This window comes from Suncus etruscus, chromosome 15, assembly GCF_024139225.1.
Source record: "Suncus etruscus isolate mSunEtr1 chromosome 15, mSunEtr1.pri.cur, whole genome shotgun sequence".
NCBI classification, from domain to species: Eukaryota; Metazoa; Chordata; class Mammalia; order Eulipotyphla; family Soricidae; genus Suncus; species Suncus etruscus.
Genome location: NC_064862.1, coordinates 1,810,303 through 1,835,349, shown reverse-complemented (window position 1 = coordinate 1,835,349; position 25,047 = coordinate 1,810,303). Strand labels below are relative to the sequence as shown.

Below are 25,047 nucleotides of genomic sequence, written 5' to 3'. Positions count from 1 at the left end.
GGATTTTCTCCAACAAGATCAATTCAAGGGCCATTTACAATTGTGATGTGTTCAGAGTTGATCAAGCTGAATAATATCTGCCTGTCTGCCTCTCCCCTCCCTGAAAAATTATTCAAGATAAAAAAAAAACTGTGAGTGCCACTGATCAATCTGTTGGCAAGTAAAGTTGGCAAGTAAAATTTACAGGGAAGAAAGAAAGAAGCAGGCAGAAACTCAAGCACTGTGGAAAGGTGTGTGTGACCTGTGTGCTCATTCCAAAGTGGCTTCATCTGTCTCACCAGCACAGACAATGTAGTTATTGTGTTCACAGCTAAGGCTGAGCGTGTGAGGGCTGCCTAGCTTTTGTGCTCTGCCATGGATTTCACTTGCATGCAGCCCCTGTGTTGTGATCACATCTGGGATAAGCCAGTTTGCTTTACATCTCAATAAAGAACTATTTAAGAAACCCTGCTGGTTGGTCCGGCAAAATTGCAGAACTAGGAGAAGGTCAAGGCAGGTGGTGCTACAGCCAAAGAAGCAAGTTGCCACTGCTACTTTTGTTAGGTGCAGAGTCCGGGGGACGAGAATCTCAGGGAAAGGTGCCTGATGAAGCAAGACCATGAGCAAATGCCAGGAATAGTAAACTTCATCATGAACATTATGGGCTGACTCTTTAGAGAGCTTTCCAAGCTATGACCAGGGGCCCAAGGATCTCTCCTGGTGATACTTTGACCACTGGATCCTGTCATTTAATTTCAGGACTTGACTAAATGGTGTTGTGCTGGCCCAGCAGCCATAAGTTCTGGGGTCTGGTGAATGACCCTGACTGCTTCATTACTGACTTGCTTCTCAATTCACATCGAGTTGTACCATCCATGTTTATTAGGCAAAGAACCTCACTTCCTATCAGATCCTTTCTCTTTTCTCCTCTTGCTTGCCAGATCTCTGAGCTTTTTTTCTCATTTCTGGCATTCACAAAATTACAAGATATTATTATGAGTAACCAATGTCATCAGGAAACCAAATAAGCAGACCCTGGGAAGAAAAGCCTACTCTCTGTTGCATATCACCAGGAGCATTTCTTGTGGTAGAAATCTTTTTCTTTCTTTTTCCTTTTTTTACCAAATAAGCAGACCCTGGGAAGAAAAGCCTACTCTCTGTTGCATATCACCAGGAGCATTTCTTGTGGTAGAAATCTTTTTCTTTCTTTTTCCTTTTTTTACCATTTGTAAAAAACACCAGAAACCCGAATGTAGACTTCCAGACATTTTCATTCAAGCCTCATGGTGACTCCAGAAGACAAATTCTTTCAGTTTCTTTCTCTTTAGACAGATGGGAAAATTGAGCACCAGAATCCCTGGTAGTTTAAATATTTTGGAGAGTCAATCACTTGCCCTGCCCACTCTCTCCTGTGGTGCTCATCAATCCCGAGAACAGCCTTACTCTTGTGGTAGAAATCTTAAGGTGTCAGCAGGCTGTAATTCTTGAAGCATTAGTTACTAATCTTACACTTTGCTTTAGAATATAAAGTCAGCTTGAAGATTGCACTGGAACATTTGCAGTAACTATAGGGAAGCTAGCTTGGGGGTGGGGGGAGTAATCCTGAAAGCTGATAACGAGTAAGATATGCTCTGTAAATAAAATTCAGACATTTAAGACCTTAGATCGAATCTGTAGCACAAAACCCAAGCTGGTTCATCCCCATGTGGGGAATATGGGATTTAGAATGTCTTTGTTCAGTTCTCTAAGCTTTTAAAGACAATTCACTCAGAGGACCCAAAGGAATAGAGCACTGGTTTAGCAGGTCTGCCTTGCAAGCAGAAGGTCACAAGCTCCAGTTCCCAGTGTCGCCACATGTGGCAAACACAATCCTGGCTGCTGGGCAGTTTGAGACTGTCAACTCTGCAGTCTAGAACCTCCGGTGGCACAAGCAATTTCTGGCGACACAGCAGCCTTAGTGTTAAAGTGTGCATACATTATAAAAAGGTGCCTGGCACTTGTATAAAGCACTCCAAAGGAATAAAATCCCTAGTGAGTCCAATCAAAAAGAGGTGCAAGTACCTCGTGCAGAAAGTGTAACGTGTGCAAACCTCAACTAAAAGAGTGCCAGCCTCAGTGAGCACCACAGTCAAGGATCTGAGCTAGTTCTGCAACTTGATGTATGAGCCCCAACAAGTTCCGCCGTAAAATGTGACAGCACTCTTGCTGTTGCATGTGCTATTCCAGGTCACTCAACCACATCAAAATCTAGGAAGAGTGGAAACAGTGCAGGTAAGATAAAATATTTTTTCCTAGATAGAAAAAAGCTGCTAGACCATATGATATCTGCTTTTTAAATTATGGTTCTGTAAGCAAATTTTATACTAGCTCCTCTAGCAATAATTTCTTTCCTTCTGTGTTAGTTTGTTTGTTTGGGGGCCGCACCCAGCAGTGCTCAGGGTTTACTCCTGGCTCTGCGCTCAGAAATCTCTTCTGGCAGGCATGGGGGACCATATGAGATGCTGTGGATAGAACCGAGTTCATTCTGTGTCGGCCACATGCAAGGCAATCCTACCGCTGAACTATTGCTCCAGCCCTAAGAAATAATTTTCAGGGGCCGGAGAGATAGCATGGAGGTAAGGTGTTTGCCTTTTCATGCAGAAGGTCCGTGGTTCAAATCCCGGCGTCCCATATGGTCCCCCGTGCCTGCCAGGAGCGATTTCTGAGCATAGAGCCAGGAGTAACCCCTGAGCACTGCCGGGTGTGACCCAAAAAAAAAAACCAAAAAAAAAAAAAAAAAGAAATACTTTTCATATATATTATATCTAAAGAATTAAATCAGTGCTTGCTAGTAGGTCTCCAGAGGGAAAATAAGTCACAGTATGATTGCCAGACCTTTTGCACATATCCCAATAGGTAAGTGTCCTCTGGAACCCAAGTCAGAGAAGCTGAGTGTGGAAAACAAGCCAGATCTCCCTTCTGCCAGGAACGTCTTGCCATAGACTTTCAGGAGTTGCTTTGGGCCCCTGCTCCTTCCCTTACGCACCCATTACCTTTTACTTTCTGACACAACTATAACTTTACCAAGGCACTCACTCACCCTCCACTCCCTCACACTTTTATGAACTTCCAAAATGCAAAGAATTTTTCTTTTCTATGAAATCACTTTTAGGCTGAAGGAGCATTGGAGAAAGTCTTGGGTTTTATGGGGTAGTGAGGTGAGGTAAGTATACATCAAAACCACATTGAAGACCATGGTAAACATGATCTAATAATAAGTATTATATTTACATATATTTGTTTGAAAAGCAATACTTGTAGTTTGTTAGTATGTTATACAGTATTTCGCTGTGTGTGTGTTTGTATGTGTGTGTGTGTGTGTGTGTGTGTGTGTGTGTGTGTGTGTGTGAATGTGAATGTACTGTGTGCTATCAAAGCCTGTCTTATCTAGGCTAAGTCTAAATAGAAAATGGTAAAATTAGCTGCAGGACTGACACCTTATTTCTCCTCTTTGTTCATAGGTTTCAACATGTTGACTCTCCTGTCCTCTGTTACTGCAGCTGTCAGTGGCCTCCTCATGGGTTATGAACTTGGGCTTATCTCTGGAGCTCTCCTTCAGATCAGAACCATATTAGCTTTGTCCTGTCATGAGCAGGAGATGGTCGTGAGTGCCCTTCTCATTGGGGCCTTGCTGGCCTCTCTCACAGGAGGAATTCTGATTGACAGGTATGGAAGAAGGGCCGCCATCATCCTGTCTTCGTGCCTCCTTGGGCTCGGAAGTCTGGTCTTGATTTTCAGCTTATCTTACACACTTTTGATCCTGGGACGCATTGCTATAGGCATCTCCATTTCCTTGTCTTCCATTGCCACCTGTGTCTACATCGCAGAGATTGCCCCCCAGCACCAGCGGGGCCTACTTGTGTCCCTCAATGAGCTGATGATAGTCATTGGCATTCTTTGTGCCTACATTTCGAATTATGCATTTGCCAATGTGTCCCATGGTTGGAAGTACATGTTTGGCTTGGTCATTCCCTTTGGGGTTTTGCAAGCAATTGCCATGTACTTTCTTCCTCCAAGTCCACGGTTCTTGGTGATAAAAGGCGATGAAGAAGCAGCTAGCAAGATTCTGGGAAAGTTACGAGGCATTTCAACTATAACAGAAGAACTCACAGCGATAAAATCTTCCCTGAAGGACGAATATCAATATAGTTTTGGGGATCTGTTTCGTTCAAAGGATAACATGAGGACTCGCATAATGATCGGCCTAGTGTTGGTCTTCTTTGTACAAATCACTGGCCAGCCAAACATTCTATTCTATGCATCAACTGTTTTGAAGTCTGTTGGCTTCCACAGCAATGAAGCAGCCAGCCTTGCTTCCACGGGGGTGGGTGTTGTCAAGGTTGTCAGCACCATTCCAGCCACCCTTCTGGTTGACCAAATTGGGAGCAAAACCTTCCTCTGTGTTGGGTCCTCAGTGATGGCAGCCTCTTTGGTGAGCATGGGCATCGTGAATCTCCACATCCACATGAATTTCACTGATATCTGCAGAATCAATAATGTTGCCAACCAGTCCTGGAATGACTTTACACCTTATGGCCTAGGAAACCTGTCAACCAGCAATGACACCATTAGAGAGTCTTTTAAAGAGATCACTTCCCATAACGGAAGCCGAATCATACCCACAAGAAATAATGTGGGTACCAGAAAGGAGATGAGCTTGACAGCTTTACCAAGTGCTGACTTAAGCCAAACTGAACACCAGGTAGCCACTGAATCTGGTCAAGTCCCAGCTTTTTTGAAATGGCTCTCTTTAACCAGCCTGCTTGTTTATGTTGCTGCGTTTTCGATTGGTCTAGGACCAAGTAAGTATTTTGTTCATTTCTCCTTTCTTCTTTCTCCATAATGAAGGCTAATGTATCACACTTGACCCAATAGCTTTCTACTGCAATAGAAGCTCCTACAAATAATTATTAGAAGCAAGATGGGAAGAATAATGGTTCCCCAATGTTTCTGCTAATGTGCAAAGTGTGCTTGACTTCTATCTGCTTTGTAAAACGTATAGTGAAAGTATTTAATAAAAGTACTAGTATCCCATTATCTATTAGATGAAAGTACATTAACATAAACTGACTGAAGATATCTCAAACCAGAAAGATATTTATTGCCTACATGAAATATAGCTTTATGAAAGTAAAGTATATATGAGGATAACATTTCCTCCTAATGTTAAATGTCCCTATAGATGGAAGAAAAACCATCATGTTTAGATTTTCTTGAAAACACCTGGTTGGTGTATTCCAAAAATAACAGGAATTATAAATTGGGAAGGATTCATTATTTATGCAAGTATATGTTATAAATAAGAGTAAACTTTCAGGGTACTTACCTTTCTTCTGTTAAACTGGAGAATGGGAATCCAATTGTTCTTAATGAGGAGACATTTTTGTAGGGACATAGCTACAAGTTGATTTTGTTTTTATCTTGTCAGTATATTCCAATGGCAAAGTTTGAGCACTTCTCTTGAGCAAACTCTCTTGAAATTATTATTAAAATTTGTCACTGTTTGTGACATTATATAGTCTTTTAATCTCATTCCAAAAAGCCAAACCTTTTTGTAGGAAAAGAAAGAATATTGATCACATTTTTTTAAGCTGAACAAAACTTTAATCCACCTACCAACAGCTCTGAACTGACTGGGTCAAGGTTGTGTTAAGAGTAGAATTCTGCTCAAGGTCATTAATCGGATCATATAGGGAGGGGAGATAAGAAGGCCCTAGCTTTTTGATGATTTTTAAAATGATTGGCTGGACATTATGATATGACACAACTATGTTGTCATAGTTCACTATCGTGACTTCACAGTGGCTATTAATATGAACACCACTATGATATCGTAATTCACCATTGTGACTTCACAATGGACATTGTGATACACAACACTATAGGACATATGCCATGGTAGTGAGGTCAAAATGGACATTATGATGTGCACGACCATGAAATCATAGTTCACAGTTGTAACATTAACATGAGCATTATGAAACACACCACTATGAGGTCACAATTTGTGATTGTGATTTCACAATGCTCATGATCAGAACAGACATTATGATGCACCATGACTGATGTCACAGTTTACAATTATGAAGTCACAGTGAATATTCTGATGGCCACCCTAATGAGGTCACAATTCGAAATTGTAGCATCACAATGGACATTAAGGGTTGCAACACTATGATGTCATAATTCACAGTTCTAATGTCACAAGGGACATATGATGCACCAGACTATGACATCATAGTTCACCATTGTGACTTCACAATGGACATTATTACAGACACTTCTGTGATGTCCTAATTCACCATTGTAATGTCCCAATAGACATTTTGATATACAATACTATTGGTCATAACTCATGGTTGTGATGACAAATGGACATTATAACACACAAAAAATTGATGTCATAATTCAAGGTTGTGACAACAAAATATTATGTGATGACAAATGGACATTATAACGCACAAAATTTTGATGTCATAATTCAAGGTTGTGACAACAAAATATGTGACAACAAAAATTGTGACAACAAAACATTATGATGCATACCACTATGAGTCCATAATTAGTGGTGTCATTAATTGTGATGTTACAATGGACATTATGATGTAAAACACAATAATGCCATAATTCATGGTTCTGACATCACAATGGACTATATATATATACCACTACTGATGTCATAGTTCATAATTGTGAACTATGGACATTATGCTGTCCATCACTATGAGGTCATAATTCATGATTGTGATATCACAAAATACATTATGATGCCTACCGCTATGAGGTCACAATTCGTGACTATCCTTCCCCAATAAACTACCTGATATGGCCAGGTAGCTTGGGTGGTGTTAATGGAAATAAACTTAGCACATTTCAATTTAAGATTAAAAATTAAGAATAGGTGCCATAATAAAATACAGTAAATAAGGTGCTTGCTTGCACAGAGCTGACCTTCCCAGCATCTTATATGACATCCTTCCCAAAACCTATCCAGGAAAGAAGAGCTAGGAGTAAGCTTTGAGCACAGCTGCCCCCTCAACATGCCCCACCCACAGACACAAAATTAGTCATCTCTCTTGAAGCCAGAGATACAGTATATTGATAAGGCACTTGCCTTGCTCACAATTGATCCAGCTTATATTATAGATACCACAGACCCATTCAAAATCACCGAGCACAGCCAGGAGAAAGCCCTGAATACAGTTGAGTTCAACCCCAAGACCATATCAAACCTCAAACCAAAAGATTAATCTCTCTATCTTCTTCAAATATCACCTCTCTTTATTCTCCATAAACATCCAGGGTCTTTCTTTAAGACAAAATACTGTATGAGAAAAAAACTTAAGAATGGCCATTCAGATATTATAGTAATACATCAACATTAACTTCAGGTAGCAGGTATTTCTCTTTTATTGGCCTCAGTGTGTAAAGTTAATGCTAGTTGGAAATAAGCAAGAAAGAAATGAAATGTCACTCTGTAAAAATAAAAGAACAATTTGAAAAGTATCTTATTATTACTGAAGGACATGTTAAGTGTTGAGAAAATAGTAGTAAACAGGACACATACTATATTTTCAAGAGAATTGTAGTTTAACAGAACACACTACAGTCTATTTCTTCTTTCTGCTTGGCCACTAGCAAGCTTAGATTCAGTTAATTAATAACTGGACTTGCACACAGTTGACATGCTCTCTTCTCCAACTCAACTTTCTCATCTATGAGTCTATTCCTTTTTCTAATTCAGATGACTCTCTCGGTAATGATTCATGCACATTCCTGAGAAAGAGGGAATGAATCTGCTGGAGTCCCTTATTGCTGTTCCAAGTTCTATGTGGGTATTTTAGGTCTATCTTTAGTCCTATCATCTCAGGAAACAATGGACCATTTGGTGCAAAACACTGATACCACATACTTCCCTTTGCTTTGACAATGTGAGCAGACAGACATCCCCATAAGGAACTGTGCATGTGCAGACAGAGTAAACACACTGCTCTTGGCCTCTGATCTCTGCTTGTTTCTGAACTCTGACCCTTCTCTTTAGGATGTACTTATGAGAAATATTAATGGTCAATTTCCTTTAGCAGATTTGTGATATTATCTTAAAATTCAGTTCTATGGAGTGTGTACCTGTGAGACATTATTTTAGTGAGTTTTGGCTACTGTAACCAAACAAAAATTGAGTGCCTTAAATAACATTTATTTCTCAGTTTAGAGGTTAAAATATTCCACTTCTTTTCTTTTTGTTTTGTTGAAACCATTGTGATTTACAAAGTCCTGCATAGTTGGGTTTTAGACATCCAATGAATCAGGGCCAATCCCACCACTACTGTCCACTTCCCTCTGCCAGTGTTCTCCAAGTGCATCCCATAGCACCCTCCCTGCCCCACCCAGCCTTCCAATATCTAAGGCCCATTTTAAGTTGAGATTGTTCAATTTTGGATCTCTTGATTCTATTGGTGTTACTTTTGGTTGGCATATTTGGTACTGTTTTTTTGTGTTCATTTTTGTTTGTTTGTTTGTTTTTCAATGCTACCAATGCATCTGCGGCCATCCTTTCATAGTTGTGTTTCTCCTCTTCCACTCAGTTTCTTTCCTTCTTCTTGCTACACTGTAGGGCCAACAGTATTTGAGGCAACAACCATTTTGCTTTTCTTTATGTAATTATTCTAAATACTACATATAAGTGATATAATTCTATATTATACCTTCTTATTCTGGCTTACTTCATTTAACATATCTTCCATTTTCGCCCATGTTGCTGCAAATTGCATAATTGCGTCATTCCTTATGGCTATGTAGGATTCCATTGTATATCTGTGTCACATCTTCATGATCTCCTCATGATCCACTTCGTGATCCACTTGGCTGTTGCCGGACATCTAGGTGAATTACAAGTCTTAGCTCTTATACTGAGTGCTGCAATGAATAGTGGTGTGCATACTTCCTTTCGGATGAATGTTTTACTGTCCTGGGGATAGATACCTGAGAGGGGGATTGCTGGGTCATGTAGTAGCTCAATTTTGAGTTTACTGAGAACCCTCCATGCTGTTTTCCCTAGGGGTTGGACCAGGCAGCATAGAATATTCAAGTTCTAAGTGCCTACAGTTTCTGTTTTTCTAATTTGTGTGTGACCATTTATTTCTTTGGCATTGTGTTGTAGGAAAGGACAGAGAGTTATTTTATGATTTTCCTACAAGTGTTGGAAACATAAGGATCTTTTGCATGAATCACTAATTTCGCACTAATTCCAGTTTAGGGGTGTCAACTTTATTACCTGTGTACCTCACAAAGCCTTCTACATATACCATGAGAAGAGGAATTAGTGTTTAGTAACCACTGTGTTCATATGTTTCAGCATATGAATAATTGTATTGATTTGGTTTGGTTTGCGGACACACTAGGTGGTGCTGAAGGTTTACTTCCTGCCTCTGTTCTCAGGGATAACTCCCCGAAGAATGCATGGAACCTTCTCTGGTATAGGAGGCCAAAACTAGGTTCAGCTGTATGCAAGGCAAGTGCTTTTGCTGTTGGACTTTCCCTCCAGAGAGAGCACACAAGAATGCACTCTCCACCCATCCATGTACAGTTACTCAGCTACAGAAAGCTAATAACATTTGTACCAGCATTGCTTTTTTATTTTATTTTTTCATTTTAAAAACATTCTTTGAAGTTCATCAGAAGAGCAAGATATGTGGTATGCTATAACAAGGAGCAACTTTTCCTTGTGAAATTTTACATACTAATGAAAATAAGTTTTCTCTCTTGATACACTTAAGCTGGTAGTTACTGTTCTAATTAGTTATTAAATATCTCTTTTTTCTAGTCATTATAAAACTAAAACTATTTTATTACATCACCTTCTATGCTTCAGGTCTTTTGAAATATCATGAATTAATCAAGAATCTAAGAAATGTTTAGCACAATGTAGAAGATGCCTTATTTTATCTCTGAGAAACAGTTTGGCAGAGATTATCAAATGATACATATTTTGTAGGTTCCTTTGTTTGTTTGTTTGGGGGCAACATACAGTGGTGTTCCAGACTTATTCCTGGCTCTGTGCTTAGGAAACACTCCTGACAGGACTCAAGGGACCATATGGGGCGCTGGGAATTAAATCCAGGTTAGCAATATGTGAGGTAAACACCTTACCATTTGTTCTCTTTTCCTTCCTTCCTTCCTTCCTTCCTTCCTTCCTTCCTTCCTTCCTTCCTTCCTTCCTTCCTTCCTTCCTTCCTTGCTTCCTTCCTACCATCCTCCCTCCCTGTGTCCCTCCCTCCTTTTCTTCTTTCCTCCTGCCTTCCTCACTCCCTCTCTCCCTCCCTTCCTCCCTTCTTTTCGCCCTCCCTCCCTTCCTTCCTCCCTTTCTTCCTCCCACCCTTCCTTCCTCCCTCCCTTCCTTCTTCCCTTCCTTCCACCATCCCTTCCTTCCTCCCTCCTTCCCTTCCTTCCTCCCTTCCTTCTTCCATCCTCCCTTCCTTCCTCTCTCCCTTCCTTCCTCCCTTCCTTCTTCCTTCCTCCCTCCCTTTCTCCCTTCCTTCCTCCCTTTCTTTTCTCCCTTCCTTCCCCCTCCCTTTTCTCCCTTCCTTCCTTCCTTCCTTCCTTCCTTCCTTCCTTACCCTCCCTCCCTTCCTCCCTCCCTCTCTTCCTTTTTCCCTTCCTCCCTCCCTTTCTCCCTTCCTTCCTCCTTATTCTCACAAATAATAACACTAAATTTTGGTAAAGTTAAATTGCTTTACCAAATAAGTGAACCAATTCTTTTGTCTTCTGAAATCCAATGTTAGTCCTTACTCTAAAACAAGGATCGACAGTCCTGTGTCTTGTCTACTAATCTTGTCCCTTTCAGGAAAACACACTGGAAGTAGGAGTGAATGGGATAGAGTGTGTCCTTGGTCCATCACATGCTTTAATTAAATAAGATATTTGTATTTGAGACAAGCTCAACATGACAGTTGAGCAAGTCACTTTTTCTAAGGCTGCTCTATAGAATAAAAAGAGGAGGATAGAATACAGAGGTTTTTGTTGTAGATTCACTTAAGTAACAGAACTTGATTCATATTATGTTTAATGTCTGTGGTGATTGTAATTCAAGTTTAGCTACAACAAAGACCGAAATAAGATGTTGGAGTAAGAATATTTCCTTCTCATAGACTTAACATGTGGAGCTAGGTGGAACTGGATATTGTGGGCGCTCACAGTGTCAGGCACCAGGAGCCCACAGATACTATCCTAAGACTTCATATTAGTCAGTACTTCCTGTTCTCGGTTTCGCCATCTATTTAAAACATTAAGATGCATTTTAAAATTTCATCACCCATTACTGAGAGCTAACCCCTTGAGAATGAGTGTAATGCACAGTGTTGTCAATTAAAGGAGTGTGGTTCTAGAAAGGTCTGGATGATAATGTAATGGGAGCAATTCTCCCAGGAAGGGAGAATGCGAGTGATATCAAGTCAGACGTTTCTTAACAGGGATTGGATCTCACATATTGTGGGAGAAACTGAGAAAGCAAAGATCCAGACAGAGCAAAGACAAAGGCCTTTGCCATCGATTGCACTGGAAGTCAGTGCCTGGCTGTACATAAGAATGCAAGTTAACACAAGTTTATGGCTCTGCTAGGACAGATTGATCAGTGAAGAGAAACAGTAACTGAACTGACTGGCAATACAGATTACTTGCAGAAAAACCTTCTACAGAGAGAGAGGCCTGTGCACATTCCTTGCTTAGTTATAAAGGATCTGGGTAAACTCGACCTTCCCACAGCAAAACAATAGTTTGCAACACCAGTGTACAAACTGCAAGGATACTTCGGTCTTCCAAGGTAGGAACCCTTTCAAGGATAGGGCTTGAGGGGTCAGTTAGGCCTCATAGTCTCTGGTTTTAATTTCTGCTAACGATAGCCCAGAGCTACACAAGGATGGCCAATCTGGGAAATACAGTTTCAACTCTTCTATGCTGACAGAACACATACATAACCCCCTGGACAAAGAGGGAATTGATATAATATGTGTATATATATACATATATATATTTCAGAAGGTTAAAGGCCCTGAATTCTCTCCTCAATTTCACTACTAATTATTAAAATACCAGCTCTATTTCCTTTACTTCTAAAAAAGAGATGAGGTCATTTTGTTCATATCTCATAGCCTTTGTTTTGTATCCATAAAACTGGAAACACTCCTTCACTAATGCGTTATAAAAGCATTCTTTTTCCTCATCATGATGAATTATTTCCTTGGACTTGATGATTCTCATTTATCTCCACTTCTGTCATTCCACATGATGTTAGTCACTTTTTCTCAGTGAGGACTGGACCTTTCCACCTGAATGCTTTGTGATATATATATATATATATATATATATATATATATATATATATATATATATATATATATATATCAAGCACAAGAAGCCTACTCAATTATCTTTCCTTTTATACCAGAGCACTTCCCTTTATTTTTCGTGGGGCATTCTTCCAGTCATTCAGGTCTGATGCTGTGGGAGTTTTCCCCATGAATTCAATGACTAAATGCTCTTACATTTCCCTTCACAAATAGCTTCTGTATTTATTTCCCTTCCCATATCTTCTGCCTTAGTCTACCCTTTAAATGATTTGAAACCCTTCTTGTAGTTCTTTTACGTTCTAGGGTCTTTCTCATGGCCATTCATTTTTATACCAATAAACTTTAAATATCATTTGTCTATGTCACAGAAGCTCACAAATATTTCATGGCTTTCTACTCTCTTTCATATCAAAGAGGTCAAATACCTTGCAAGGTAAAAAGATTAAAAATCTTTATGGTCCAACAATTCTCTTTCATAAAAAAGAAACAAGAAAGTCTCAAGAGATCATACTGATTTATGGCTAGAATTCTAGGCCTAATTTTATTTCTTTTCCTATTATATTGTCATCTTTAAGCAGATAGTTGCATATTTTGGGGAGTCATTTACATTGTAGTCTATGAAGCTGTGTAGGCTTCTCAAAGAATGCAAAGCTCTTTGATATTGAGTACAGCAAGGTATTATTTTATTTTTCTGGGATTCTTTATCCACCAAGAGACACAAAAGCTTTATAATCATTTTTCCTTTTCCATTATTCTAATCCTTTACATTTTTTAAATCAATCCCCTCATGAATTCACTCTATGCTTAGAAATGCAATGAAATGAATGACATGAAATGAATATGCATAAAATGCTAGAGTATTTCTAGTAGAGTAAATTCAGAAAACCTGGGTGTGACAAATGGGATCCTGGCCCATGTATCAGTGTTGTGCACATTTATGTTACCAGTTCTATATAGATGGTACCTGTCCATGTACATGAGATACCAGTTCATATACATGATACCTGAACATGCATGTCACCTATGTCTCCTCTTGAGATGTGTAATTTTATACTTTGCTCCTTTTGTGCTAGGATAAGTATTGGGGAGCTCTCCTCTTTTGTAAAGGCACATACTCTCTCTTGATCAAGATTCTCTCTCTTTATCTCTCTCTCTCCCCCACCCCTCCTTTCCCTCAGATTTTTGAATATAACCTGATTTTACTTCAGAAAAGAAAAGAAAAAAAAAAACTTGGGTGCTAGTTCCAAGTCTTCTGCTCATGTGATCTTTGTCATTTATCTTAAATTATAATAATGGCTGATCTACATAATAATAATGACTGATCTACTTTAATAGTATAGGTGGGGTCAAGTGCAAATGCTTGGCATATGCAAGTATTTAGAACAAAGAATATAAAATATTCAACAAATACTATTACATGAGGACAAGTTAAGTTCTTAATATATAGTGCATCCTATATGCTTTGGTTTATTTATATTTTGGGGGGGGGGCACTCCCATTGACGCTCAGGGTTACTCCTGGCTATGTACTCAAGAATTGCTCCTGGCTTGGGGGACCATATGGGACGCCAGGGGATTAAGCCGAGGTCCGTCCTAAGCTAGCGCTTGCAAGGCAGACGCCTTACCTCCATCGTGCCAGCCCCTATGCTTTGGTTTATTAACAGAATGCAGCTATTCACTTAAAAACAGTGAGAGAAAATTCCCTTCTTCTCTTTAAGTTAACACTGAATATGCCCACTTGAAAATCTTTCAAAGATACACTAATATTTCTAAGGTGTATGGGGAGTGGGAAGAAGGGCTGTAAGACAGAGATACTAATATAGAAATGATTTGTAAGTTTTGTACTTATTGCATACTCTCCAAGAAGCAAACTAAAAATCAAGTCAGATTGAAATGCTAGATTGACGAAGAGATTGTTGTTCCTACCAGGTATTGTCATGGGAATTTTTCGAAGAACAGTCTATCATTGCTTTATAATTCTAAAAATCATTTTTTGGATGTCTCCTATTAGAAAAGATGTAAGAACGTTAACAGTTATCAAAAATAAGTAGAGGTAAATATTTGGAAATTTTATTTTTATGCCAAAACATTTATTTAGGAATTTCAAGAAGAGTATCTAAAGTTGTCTCAAAGTGAGGGGAGGTAAAAGTGGAAATCACTGCTTATTGCTAAAGCAATAAGACCTTTTGCTATTTCTTAGGCCAAAAAAAGCTAGTGGGATAGACAGAGAAGCTCGGGTTGAAAAACTTTGGATATAAGAAAGAGCTAGAATACTTCATCTGGTAGTTTCTCCAACTTGCAATTGCAGTGCCAAAGAACAAGCTGAGTATTTGTGCAAGATGTTGAGAACATGCTGTTTGAAACTGACTGCATCCCAAATCAATCTCTAACCAGCAGCCATTCCTTCCACATGTGTAGTTTAAGCAATCATTGTTCCTGAGGTTTTTAAAGAAATCATTTGATTATTTGCAACTTGTTCTTGCTAATTTTGTACTTAGGCTGTCTTTTGTTCTTTTCATTAAAAAAACTCATAGAAAATCAAATTCAATCACTGCAATCATTGTCTAGAACTTCAGAATAAGCTGCCTGTACCCAGTGGGACTTAAAATTTTTTTATTAGGAGCAGGAATTTCATAACAAATCCTAAATATATTATGAAGCATATTAGTCCAATGTGATTATTGCTCAGGTATTTCATTTAGAACGTTAATTGCCCATAAGAGAAGCAAATTCTTTGTGTAGAGGTATAAAGGGGAAAGTACTTGCTGTTCTAAATAAAATTGAAAGCAAGATTAACCCAGCTTTATTAAACCTTCTTAAATATGAGTTGGCTAAGAACAACATGACTTGATTGCATTAGGTCACACAATAGTTTTCTTCTGCCAAAAAATTCTATTTTTAAGTTAAAATGCATGCCCAATTTTATTTCACTTTCTGGTTGCAAAATAATATGGTTGTTCTAACAGAGGATTCAAGGAGAAGATGTGCATTTGATACCAAATTATTTTATTATATGCAGTTGACATACCAGTATTTTAAGAATATCATACTATATCATAGTTTCACTAGCATGCTGAAGGGGTTTATAACCAAAAAAGTTCAGAAAAAAAAGAAACCAGATGATGCCCATAATCACCTGTATTCTATACAAACAAATGAACACAATAGAGAGTGCTGAACATTGACATCCCTTGGCATTGAAATACCAAACAAATGGCCAACAATGGGTCAAGAGGAGTGGAGAAAACAAGACCAGATGAGAAGAGACATAGGGACAGTGGTAGAGGGACAAAACCACTTTGGTGGTTGAGGGTATAGTCATTTTATTTTTTGATACCTTAAACTTTATTTTTAGGGGGAGCACACTTGGCTGCTCTCAAGTTTTGCTCCTAGATCTATGCTCAGAGATCACTTCTGGTAGTACTCGGGGATGCATTTGTGGTACTTGCATTGAATTTAAGTCGACTATATGCAAGGCTAGCACTTTATTCACTGTATTGTCAAACTAACCTTGATATCATAACATTAATATAGTTGCTTAAATTACATTAAAAACAAGTTAATAAAAGAAATTGTATATTAAAAGGTAGATTAATTTCTTGTAATTCTAAAATGCTTACATTAAAGAATCAGACTCTATGTCCTTCTTTTATAGAAAATTTAGTAAACACCTTGTTTTCCATATCCCTTTATTTTTTCTCAATATGTTTAAGTTCTCAACCTTATTAACTCCTCTTTCTGGAGGCAGACCTGGTGGTCATTTACATTCTTTTTATAATAACAAAATGTTCCCATCTTGATTCAGCTGTTAAGATAGTACCGAAGTTTCTTGACGTAGTAAGAACAGAGTTAACAAGATTTTTCATTTAGTCACTGTTCAAGCCTAAAGCAGAAATGAGCCAAAACCAAGGCATAAAGTTATCTCATGACCATCTAAGAGGCTATATGCATAGAATGTCAGTTCTCCCTCAAGCACTTTCTGTAAGAGAGAAGACTACCCGTGGCTGTCTTTTTCCAAATAATTATTAGTACTTTTTTGTTTGTTTGTTTTGTTTTGTGGCCATATCCAGGACGCTCAGGGGTAATCCTGGCTATGCCTTCAGAAATCCCTCCTGGCTTGGGGGCCATATGGGATGCCCGGAATAGAACTGCAGTTAGTCCTAGGTTAGCGCTTGCAAGGCAGCCGCCTTACTGCTAGCAATACCTCTCAGGCTCCAATTATTAGGACTTTTTAAATACACAAATTTCTGTGCAAAGCTGGAAGGATAATGCAGCAAGTAAGGTACTTGCCTTCCATTCAGTTGACTTGGGTTTGATCCCCAGGCTCTGTGTGATCTCCCAAGTGCCATCAGAAGTGATTACTGAGTATAGAGGCATCCCAACATTGCTTGTGTGATCCTAGAGAAAACAAAAACGTCTGTGAACATAAGAATTCCTCTTCTTTCTCACAATTATTTTTATTCTGAGTAAATAGAAATAATTTGAATTAAGTCATATAATAAGTCTTAAAGCAAGGTTCTGTCACCCCTTAGCAAACTTGGCATTCACAGAACAAAACCTTACACTGAATACAGAGTGGATAGGAACAACAAATCATTTTCCCCCAAAGATGCTTGGCTTTAGTAAGAAGGTGTCTTGGCATGACCAAGAGGAGAAAACTAGTTATTTATCAGTCCTGTCACCTCATCCAATACCCACAATATCGTATATGGTGCAATATGTGGAATTCAAGATAGATGGGTGAAATCTACACCATTTGGGGCTTCAGGGGTGCCATTTCAAGAGGAGAAAAGATGCACTGCAATTTAGATGGAAATAGGAATGCTAAAAAATATAGAAAAGCACAAATAAAGTGAAGTGAGAATGTTAGAAGAAGGTTGTTTCAGATTAGATATTACAGAAGGCGTTTCTGTATTATGAACTGTGCATAACAAAGATAATATTTAGATCCAGGGACATGAGTTCAGCAGTAATAATGTCAGGCCAAAGTCCTTGAGAGGGATGCAAACTTGAAGATTTAGAAGACAAGCAAGAGTGCCTGTGGAAGCTATACAACACAGTGCTTTATTTTGGTCTGCCCAAGTTTTAATATCAGATTACCTGATCATGAGTCTCAGTTCCATAGTGTGAAATTTTGGGGTAAATCAATTAATCTCTAGGCTTTACTTCTGGGGCAGTGGCTTCTATTTTATGGAGTAATCACAGGGTGTCATCTTTACCTTCTTTAGAGCTTGGTGTGCAGCATAGACTCAATATACTTGGTTATTAGTGCTAATAATGTCTGGCTTTGGTCTAGACATGAGATAAATAGTTCTGATAGTGCCAATTCTAACCTCAGCATTTTGCTTAAGCCATGTCAGAACACACACACAGAAAGTGCTCCACAGCCTTATGTGGAAATACAATGCCATGATCTTCCCTCCTAATTACCATTCTTGTTGGGTCAAGTCTAAAGGAAGTAGTTTGTGGCTTGAAATAGGTTCCAATTTTGGATTACCTGCAGTCAACAACATTCCTAAAAACCCAGATAAATTTTAGAGAAAATCCCAAGATTTTGAAAAAAGGTTAAAATACATTATTTAGGTTGAGAAACAGCTAAGTTGATCACATGTCCTAGTGCACAAAAATTGTTTTGTTTGTTGTTTTCTTGAGCCTAACCTAAGATTTAATGCATATTAGTTAGGGGCCTGAGAAGTGTTTCTAGAATTTTCAGCTTCTGTGATTAAAGGGAATTTCTCTCTCTGTGTCTGGGCTTTGCATACCCTAAACTCCTCAGGGAATCTAAGCCAGTATTTAAGAAATGAACTAGAATTATGGTTTGTGTGGAAAACCACACACTTTCAACCAAAAATTATATATGATTTCAGTTTGAGTATGCAGGGAAATCTTCAACATTTGATGAATAAAAGGGCTTCATGTTTGAAATTTACAAAAATTCTGGGTATTAAAAAATCATAGTGTTATACAGTGTTTATTTCCAAGTTTTATCCGTTTTCTCCAATTATAAGACTCATTCCTCCTTACACTAGGAAAATAAAAACATGTAAGCCTCACTTGAACATGAGATAATTGATTTTGTAATTAAATCACTTAAACTCCTTTACAGAAAAGATGTGAGGCAATTCCTTTAGAGGTTTGAAAGAAACAGATGAAAATATCATCTGAAATATTCAGATGGTATTTAGTTATTGGCTGTAGGGCTGACTAAAATGTTTTCATGGATTATTTTCGACTTAAACATCAAATCATATTAAATCCTTCCCATTTGAAGGAGAAGCCCGAAGTTAATACTAATACTTCTAATAATGAATATATTTATAGAAAAATAATATAGCTACAAGTTATCAAATTTTCGAGAATGTAAGCAGGTTGAGTCTTTTAGCTCACTTGTAAGCTGACATATTAATCTATTACAGCTTCAAGGATTTTAGCAAAATACAAGTCTCCTTGGTCAGAGACAAAGGACCAATAACTAACTATTCATAGCAATAGGAATAGTCAGAAAAATTATTGTTTAAATCAGATCTCTAATCACCAGTACTACAGATACACCAGGTTATTTTAAAAAGGAGGAACTCCAAGCTTAGGCAACCCAAGTGGTTTTTGATACAGTAAACCCACCAATTGTTCCCTTGGAGATGACATTTTTGCTAATGTACTAAGCAGTAACTAATACTGTACTAGTAAATTAATTGTGAATAATCTTCAACCCCAGAGCAGACACTAGTTCTATTTTCTAAGCCTTGGAAAAAAGCATGGAACAAATATAGTGAATGCTTTGTTGATAAGCTACTCAGAATTTTTTGAGATCGTGGAGAATTGTCTCTCAATTCCAGTACTCTAAGTAGGCCCATTTTACAATAAATGAAGTTGTTTTTTTTTTTTAAGATCAAAGACTGCCAGAGCTATCAGAGCTTGGCCTATTATTTTAGTTTTACATAATGAGCTGTGCTTTCGAAAGATGGGTAATAAGTAGGAAGCAGGATACTCATTTACCATACATTTAAATTTAGATTTTTATATCCAAATAATTCTAGTTCTTCTGAAAGAATTTGTTCATGTGATATTTGCACAGTTAGAGATTATGAAAATTCCAGAGATGTGGAACAGCAGGTTCTAATTTGAAAGTTTACTTAAGGGCTTTGTTCCAAGACATCCTGGGTTTTAAAAGGAGAGGTTTACAGTCCAGATGTATTTCAAATGTTTCTGAGGGTTCTTCTTTTTTGTCCTCTCTCTACTCCATGTCCCTTGTATAGAACCACCACAGTGAAAGACTTTCTCAATAAACATAATCTATCAACCTTAAAGGAAACTGATGTTTTAAGAGAAAACGCACATTAAAATATTTTTAATTTTTAAATTATTATTATTATTATTATTAGGAGATTTGGGGACACTCTTTGCAGTGCTCAGGGAATATTCCTGGATTTGTGAAAAGAAAGACGATTGCTCGTGCTCAGGGACCATGCGCAGTGCCAGATTGGAGCCAAGATCTAACCCCTGTATCATCATCTCCTAGCCTCAAGTGATTTTATTTGGATTTTGGTTTTTGATGGATCTCACTGAGTAATATTTGAAGTGCTCTCAAAAATCAGTTTTGGTAGGCTTCGGGAAACCAAATGGTATTTCAAAGATTTAACCTAATTTGGCCACATGCAAAGCAAGTCCCCTACTTGCTGTGCTATCTCTCTGGACACCCCAAACGATTATTTTTAAGTGGGAGAATTTTATTTTAAAATATAACTTTTAAAAATCACTAGTCCAACAAATTCAAGTGTAATGTTTACTTTTAATCTATTTCAGTGCATTTTCTTTTAAGTATTAAAATCTTTTGTCACCAACATTATCCACTCAAATTATTTTTCCAATAATTGATTAAATGTCATTTTCATTGGTTAAAGCAGTGATTTATGTGGTACTTTGGTATTAGTCATGCAATAATGCAAAATAAATGAAAAAACAGCACATGAATCATTCTACAGCAAGAACATTTGCATTGAACAGAAGAGGAAAAACTTAAATAGAAATTTTTAGCTAGTTACATCCATTCCTTGGAGTTATGCAGCAGGAGCACCCACCAAAACCAGAATCTAAAACTGCTTTTGTTTTTTCCAGAAAGGCATAACTAAGAACACAGTTAAATGTTACATCCAACTCTGTTACCTAGCAACCATCCTCATAGCATACCATTGTCAAATTTTCCCTCAATGAAGCACTTCAGTTATAGTCCTGTACCCTTGAAAATTATGAATATTGGGCAGTAAAAACATTAAAGAAAGAGGCTAGGTTTTAACATTTCTTTCTTTTTTTCTTTTTTCTTTTTTTTTTTTTTTTTTTTTTTGGTTTTTGAGCCACACCCGGCAGTGCTCAGGGGTCACTCCTGGCTGTCTGCTCAGAAATAGCTCCTGGCAGGCACGGGGGACCAAATGGGACACCGGGATTCGAACCAACCACCTTTGGTCCTGGATTGGCTGCTTCCAAGGCAAACGCTGCTGTGCTATCTCTCCAGGCCCAGGTTTTAACATTTCTTAAGAAGCATAAGCATTCATTTGTTTCTGTATTGTTTTCTAGAACACAATATTAAGAATCTCTTGCAGAAAAAATTTGCAACATTGAGAACTATAATATCTTTAAAGTCAAAAGCATCAGTCATAAAAAGGAAACAATATCTGAAGCATGGCATTGAAATTATAGTCTAAAGCAGAAAATAATCATTGCTTATCGTTTCTTTGTTTTGTTTTTGTTTTTTTATTTTACATTTTGAATTCCATTTCAGTGTAGCTGGTCCAAAAATTGAGAAAAGCATACTTCAGGGGGTTGTCTGTAGTACTTCTTCAAATGAAAAACACTTTTCTTCAATTCTTTTCACCATCCCATCTCCCTAGTGAAAGCACACCTATGTGAAATCTTTATTTTTGCTTTTGAGCCACACTCAACAGCACTGGTGGTGAATAGAGGAGATTACTCCTGGTTCAAAGCTCAAGGCTTGCTCCCAGATGAAAGAAGGAGATCATTAGGTGCTGGGAATAGATTCTCGGGTTCTATGCAAGCATGACCTCCATTCAATTAAGCTATCTCACTGGTATTTAGTAGAAATATTATGATGCATGTTTCAAAATATTAAGACTTCAGGAATATTTATCAAAGATTACAGAAATTTTGATGCAGGTTTGATATGGAAAAGGTTAGAATGATTACTTTTCATAACCTGGATAGGAAAGATGTTGTAACTTATCAGCCAATATATCACCACACATTCATTTTGTTATTAATTAAAAGATTGGGGTTGGAAAGTTAGTACACCAGATAGGGCACTTGATTTGCATGGGTTCCATCCCTGGTACCTCATTTGTTCAACACAAGTTTGATCCTCAGCACCACATTCAGTTGCCCAAACACTGCCACAAATAAATCCCAAGACTGCCAATGTGTCCTTCAAACCAAAATTAATAAAAAATTCTAAGTCATTAATTTCCCATCAATTTTATAGCTTTAAGAATAAATTTTATCTAGTGATAAAAAGTTTAAGGTTTTCAGATAATACTACAATAAGTGGCATTCACTGAAGTACATAATTAACAGACTTTCTATTTAATTAAGGAAGACATTAGTCAAAAGTATTTATTTATTTTTTTTCCAATTTAGGGAATATTTTTTTTGTTTTGTTTTGTTTTGTTTTTTTTTCTTTTTTTTATTTTTTTATTTTTAATTATGAGAACAAGGGTGCAAAGAAAGAGGACAAGGTAAAGTTACAGTGGAAGGACCATCACCCATAACATAATTCTCAGAAGTCCCCTTGCTGATATCTTAACTTTGAAATTTCAGCCAAAGAACATTAAGATAAATAAGACAGAATTCATGTACAATTACTTTGTCCCTCAAGTCCCCAGATTGTAACACATTATAATATTTCTTAACAGTACACAAAGCAATCTGAAGCCATAAAACTTACGTAACTCCTTAAACATTACAGGCATAGTATTTTCTTACATTTCCATATACATGCATATTAGCTTACATTAACCTCAAATTTTAAGTGAGTTCTTTTAAGGATTAGAGTCAAAGGAGCACAGTAAAAATGGTGTTAGAGTGGCAATTGTTGTTTGCATAGGCCCACCAAAATATGAGGGACATGGAAAGAAATAACCTTGGCCTAAGTACAAAGAGACCCGACCCCTGAAGTTTCCTGGCACAAGACCAAGTCTAGGCTTCAGGCAAGCTAGATCGTCCAATCCAATACATTGTCTGTAGTGCCAACACACTTTTATTTTTCACACAGTCTCTGTTGTTGGTATCATGTTTCTGTATTAAAGATCCTGGAATCTGCATATCTTACATTGAAGTCAGGATGTGGAGCATCCTCTCCTTTCACCTCACAATCAAAGGGCAATGCAGGGAGCCCTGTCCTGTAAGCAGGTCGTTGTCGTTGTTAAGTCTTCTCAGTGTTAAGGGAAGTCTCTTTTGAGCAGGTCAAAGTCTGAGCAGTGTAGGTCTTCCGTGGTAGAGGACTGCTTCCAGGTGATGTTATAGACCAGCCTGGATGTTTCGTGGATGGCTTCCCTGGTTCAGGGGAGAATGGATTATGCCCTTTCTTCTGAGGTCTGTGCCAGGTCGTTATGTCAATGTTCAGGGTGTAAGGTCCCTCTGCACTACAAGATTTGTGTGTTACAATCTCTATTAAATAGGATCTTATTTGTATGTATAGTATTTTCCCATTTTAATGTGCCTATGCAAATAAGAAGCAATGCCACGTGGTGTTATTGACGCATATGGGGGCCATAAGAACAATTCCAATGATTCCCATGACATGGTTCAATCATAAGCATTAAACTGGGGGACTCTTCCACCAAAATTCCTTGTTAAACAACTCAAAAAGAGAAGATAAAAAGTGGTAAAAAGTGGTTAGAATCATCACTGTATAAGACAAAATTTAGTAAGAATTATAGCTGTCCGAAAAAAACCACAAAATATTCTAAAGAAATACGTGTCCATTTTATGTATCTTGAAACAGTTTGGGGTTGTCACACACAATGCACAGCTTTGGACTGTGATTAGGATTGTACACTACTGAAGTTAAAAAGAGTAATGTAGGTTCGTGATGTTTGAGAGGGGGTTAGAGAGTTAAGGAGTAAAAAAAGAGCTTTGTATGGGTATGGGAAAGGGCAGAATACAAAATGAACATTCTGTATATGCAAAACATAACATAAGAATAAGGAATATTCTGAATACATGAAGTACGCGCCCCCGCGCGGTTCTGTAGTTTTTGGATGCCTAGGGAGGAATTTCTCCCTCCCTCCCCCCAGGGCCCAATTAACCAGGCGTGGCCTTGAAGACCCACCAGGTTTGGGGGGACCTTGGTCCCCTGGACTACGTGGTCAGCCCAGGGGGCCTGTGGCCAGCTGTTCTGCCCAGAGCCCCCAACATACCAGTCAAAGACCCAGAAATCCTGGCATGCAGAGTGCTCTGAGCCCAGCTGTGCCTCTGTAGTTTTTGGATGCCTAGGGAGGAATTTCTCCCCCCCTCCCCCCAGGGCCCAATTAACCAGGCGTGGCCTTGAAGTATTTATTTTAATACTTAATCATTATTTCTAAGCATGTTATATATTTATAACATGATCCACTTAATGTTGTTGTGTTAATAACAACTTGGAACAGTTTTCAAAAATCTCTTATAGGAAATAAAAGAAATCTAAAGTTTAAATTTTTTTTTTTTTTTTTTTTTGGTTTTTGGGTCACACCCGGTGACGCTCAGGGGTTACTTCTGGCTATGTGCTCAGAAGTCGCTCCTGGCTTGGGGGACCATATGGGACACCGGGGGATCGAACCGTGGTACATCCAAGGTTAGCGCAGGCAAGGCAGGCACCTTACCTCTAGCACCACCGCCCGGCCCCCTAAAATTTAATTTAAGGTCATTCCTTAGAGAAGTAAATGATGAGTGAGCACTGAAAATCTTTTGAGTTTGAAAAGCATTATAATAATAAAAATATAAGTTCAAGGTGAAAAAGAAAAAAATCACGTTATATACATTATTCCTGAATATTTATAAAATTTAAGTATCAAATACTTGTTAAATTCCATTGCAAATATTTAAATGCATGATGTGTTGTACTTTATTTGTTTACCTTTTAAAATTTCTTTTTTGGGGCCCAGAGCAATGTAGGGTTCTGGTGCCAGGGTCCCCGACGAGGCCAATGCAAGGGTGGGAACGGGTCTCTTCCAGCCCATGGCCTCCAGGTCAGACTTGGGAAAGAGAGGGAAGGCTGCGAGCCACAGACCACTCACAGGGAAGCGTTGTCAGAGAAATGGACTTCGTTTATTGAAGGGAGGGACAAGGCTTTTAAGGGTAAACTTTAGGTGGGAAACAGTAATACAGGGTAATACAGTTTAGACATTACAGCCACAAGATGGTATGCAGAGACAACAGTGACAAGGTACATGGCATCATTGATTTGGACGGTATGCAGAGATAGCAGTTTACAATGCCCATGGCATCATTCAATCAGAAGTATATAAAGATAGTGGTTGCAATGCTTATGGCACTATTAACCTAGACAGATTGTTTGACTTGGATGATTTTCTCCTGCACTCAAAATCAGGGACACAAGTCTCTAAACAGACTTTCTTTTATATTCACGGCCAGCTTGCAGGAATCTCCTTATTCTCGGCCTCTCTCCCCACAGAACAATA

At 38.2% G+C, this 25,047-nt stretch overlaps 1 protein-coding gene across 1 annotated transcript in view; it reads left to right on the top strand.

Annotated features, from left to right (window-relative positions):
• The window catches only part of SLC2A12 (solute carrier family 2 member 12), an 87,437-nt gene that overhangs the window by 31,835 nt on the left and 30,555 nt on the right, over positions 1-25,047 (top strand). The window contains exon 2 of the mRNA XM_049788021.1: positions 3,480-4,820. Coding sequence (XP_049643978.1) covers positions 3,480-4,820 — 1,341 coding nt within the window. The remainder of the gene's footprint in view (positions 1-3,479; positions 4,821-25,047) is intronic.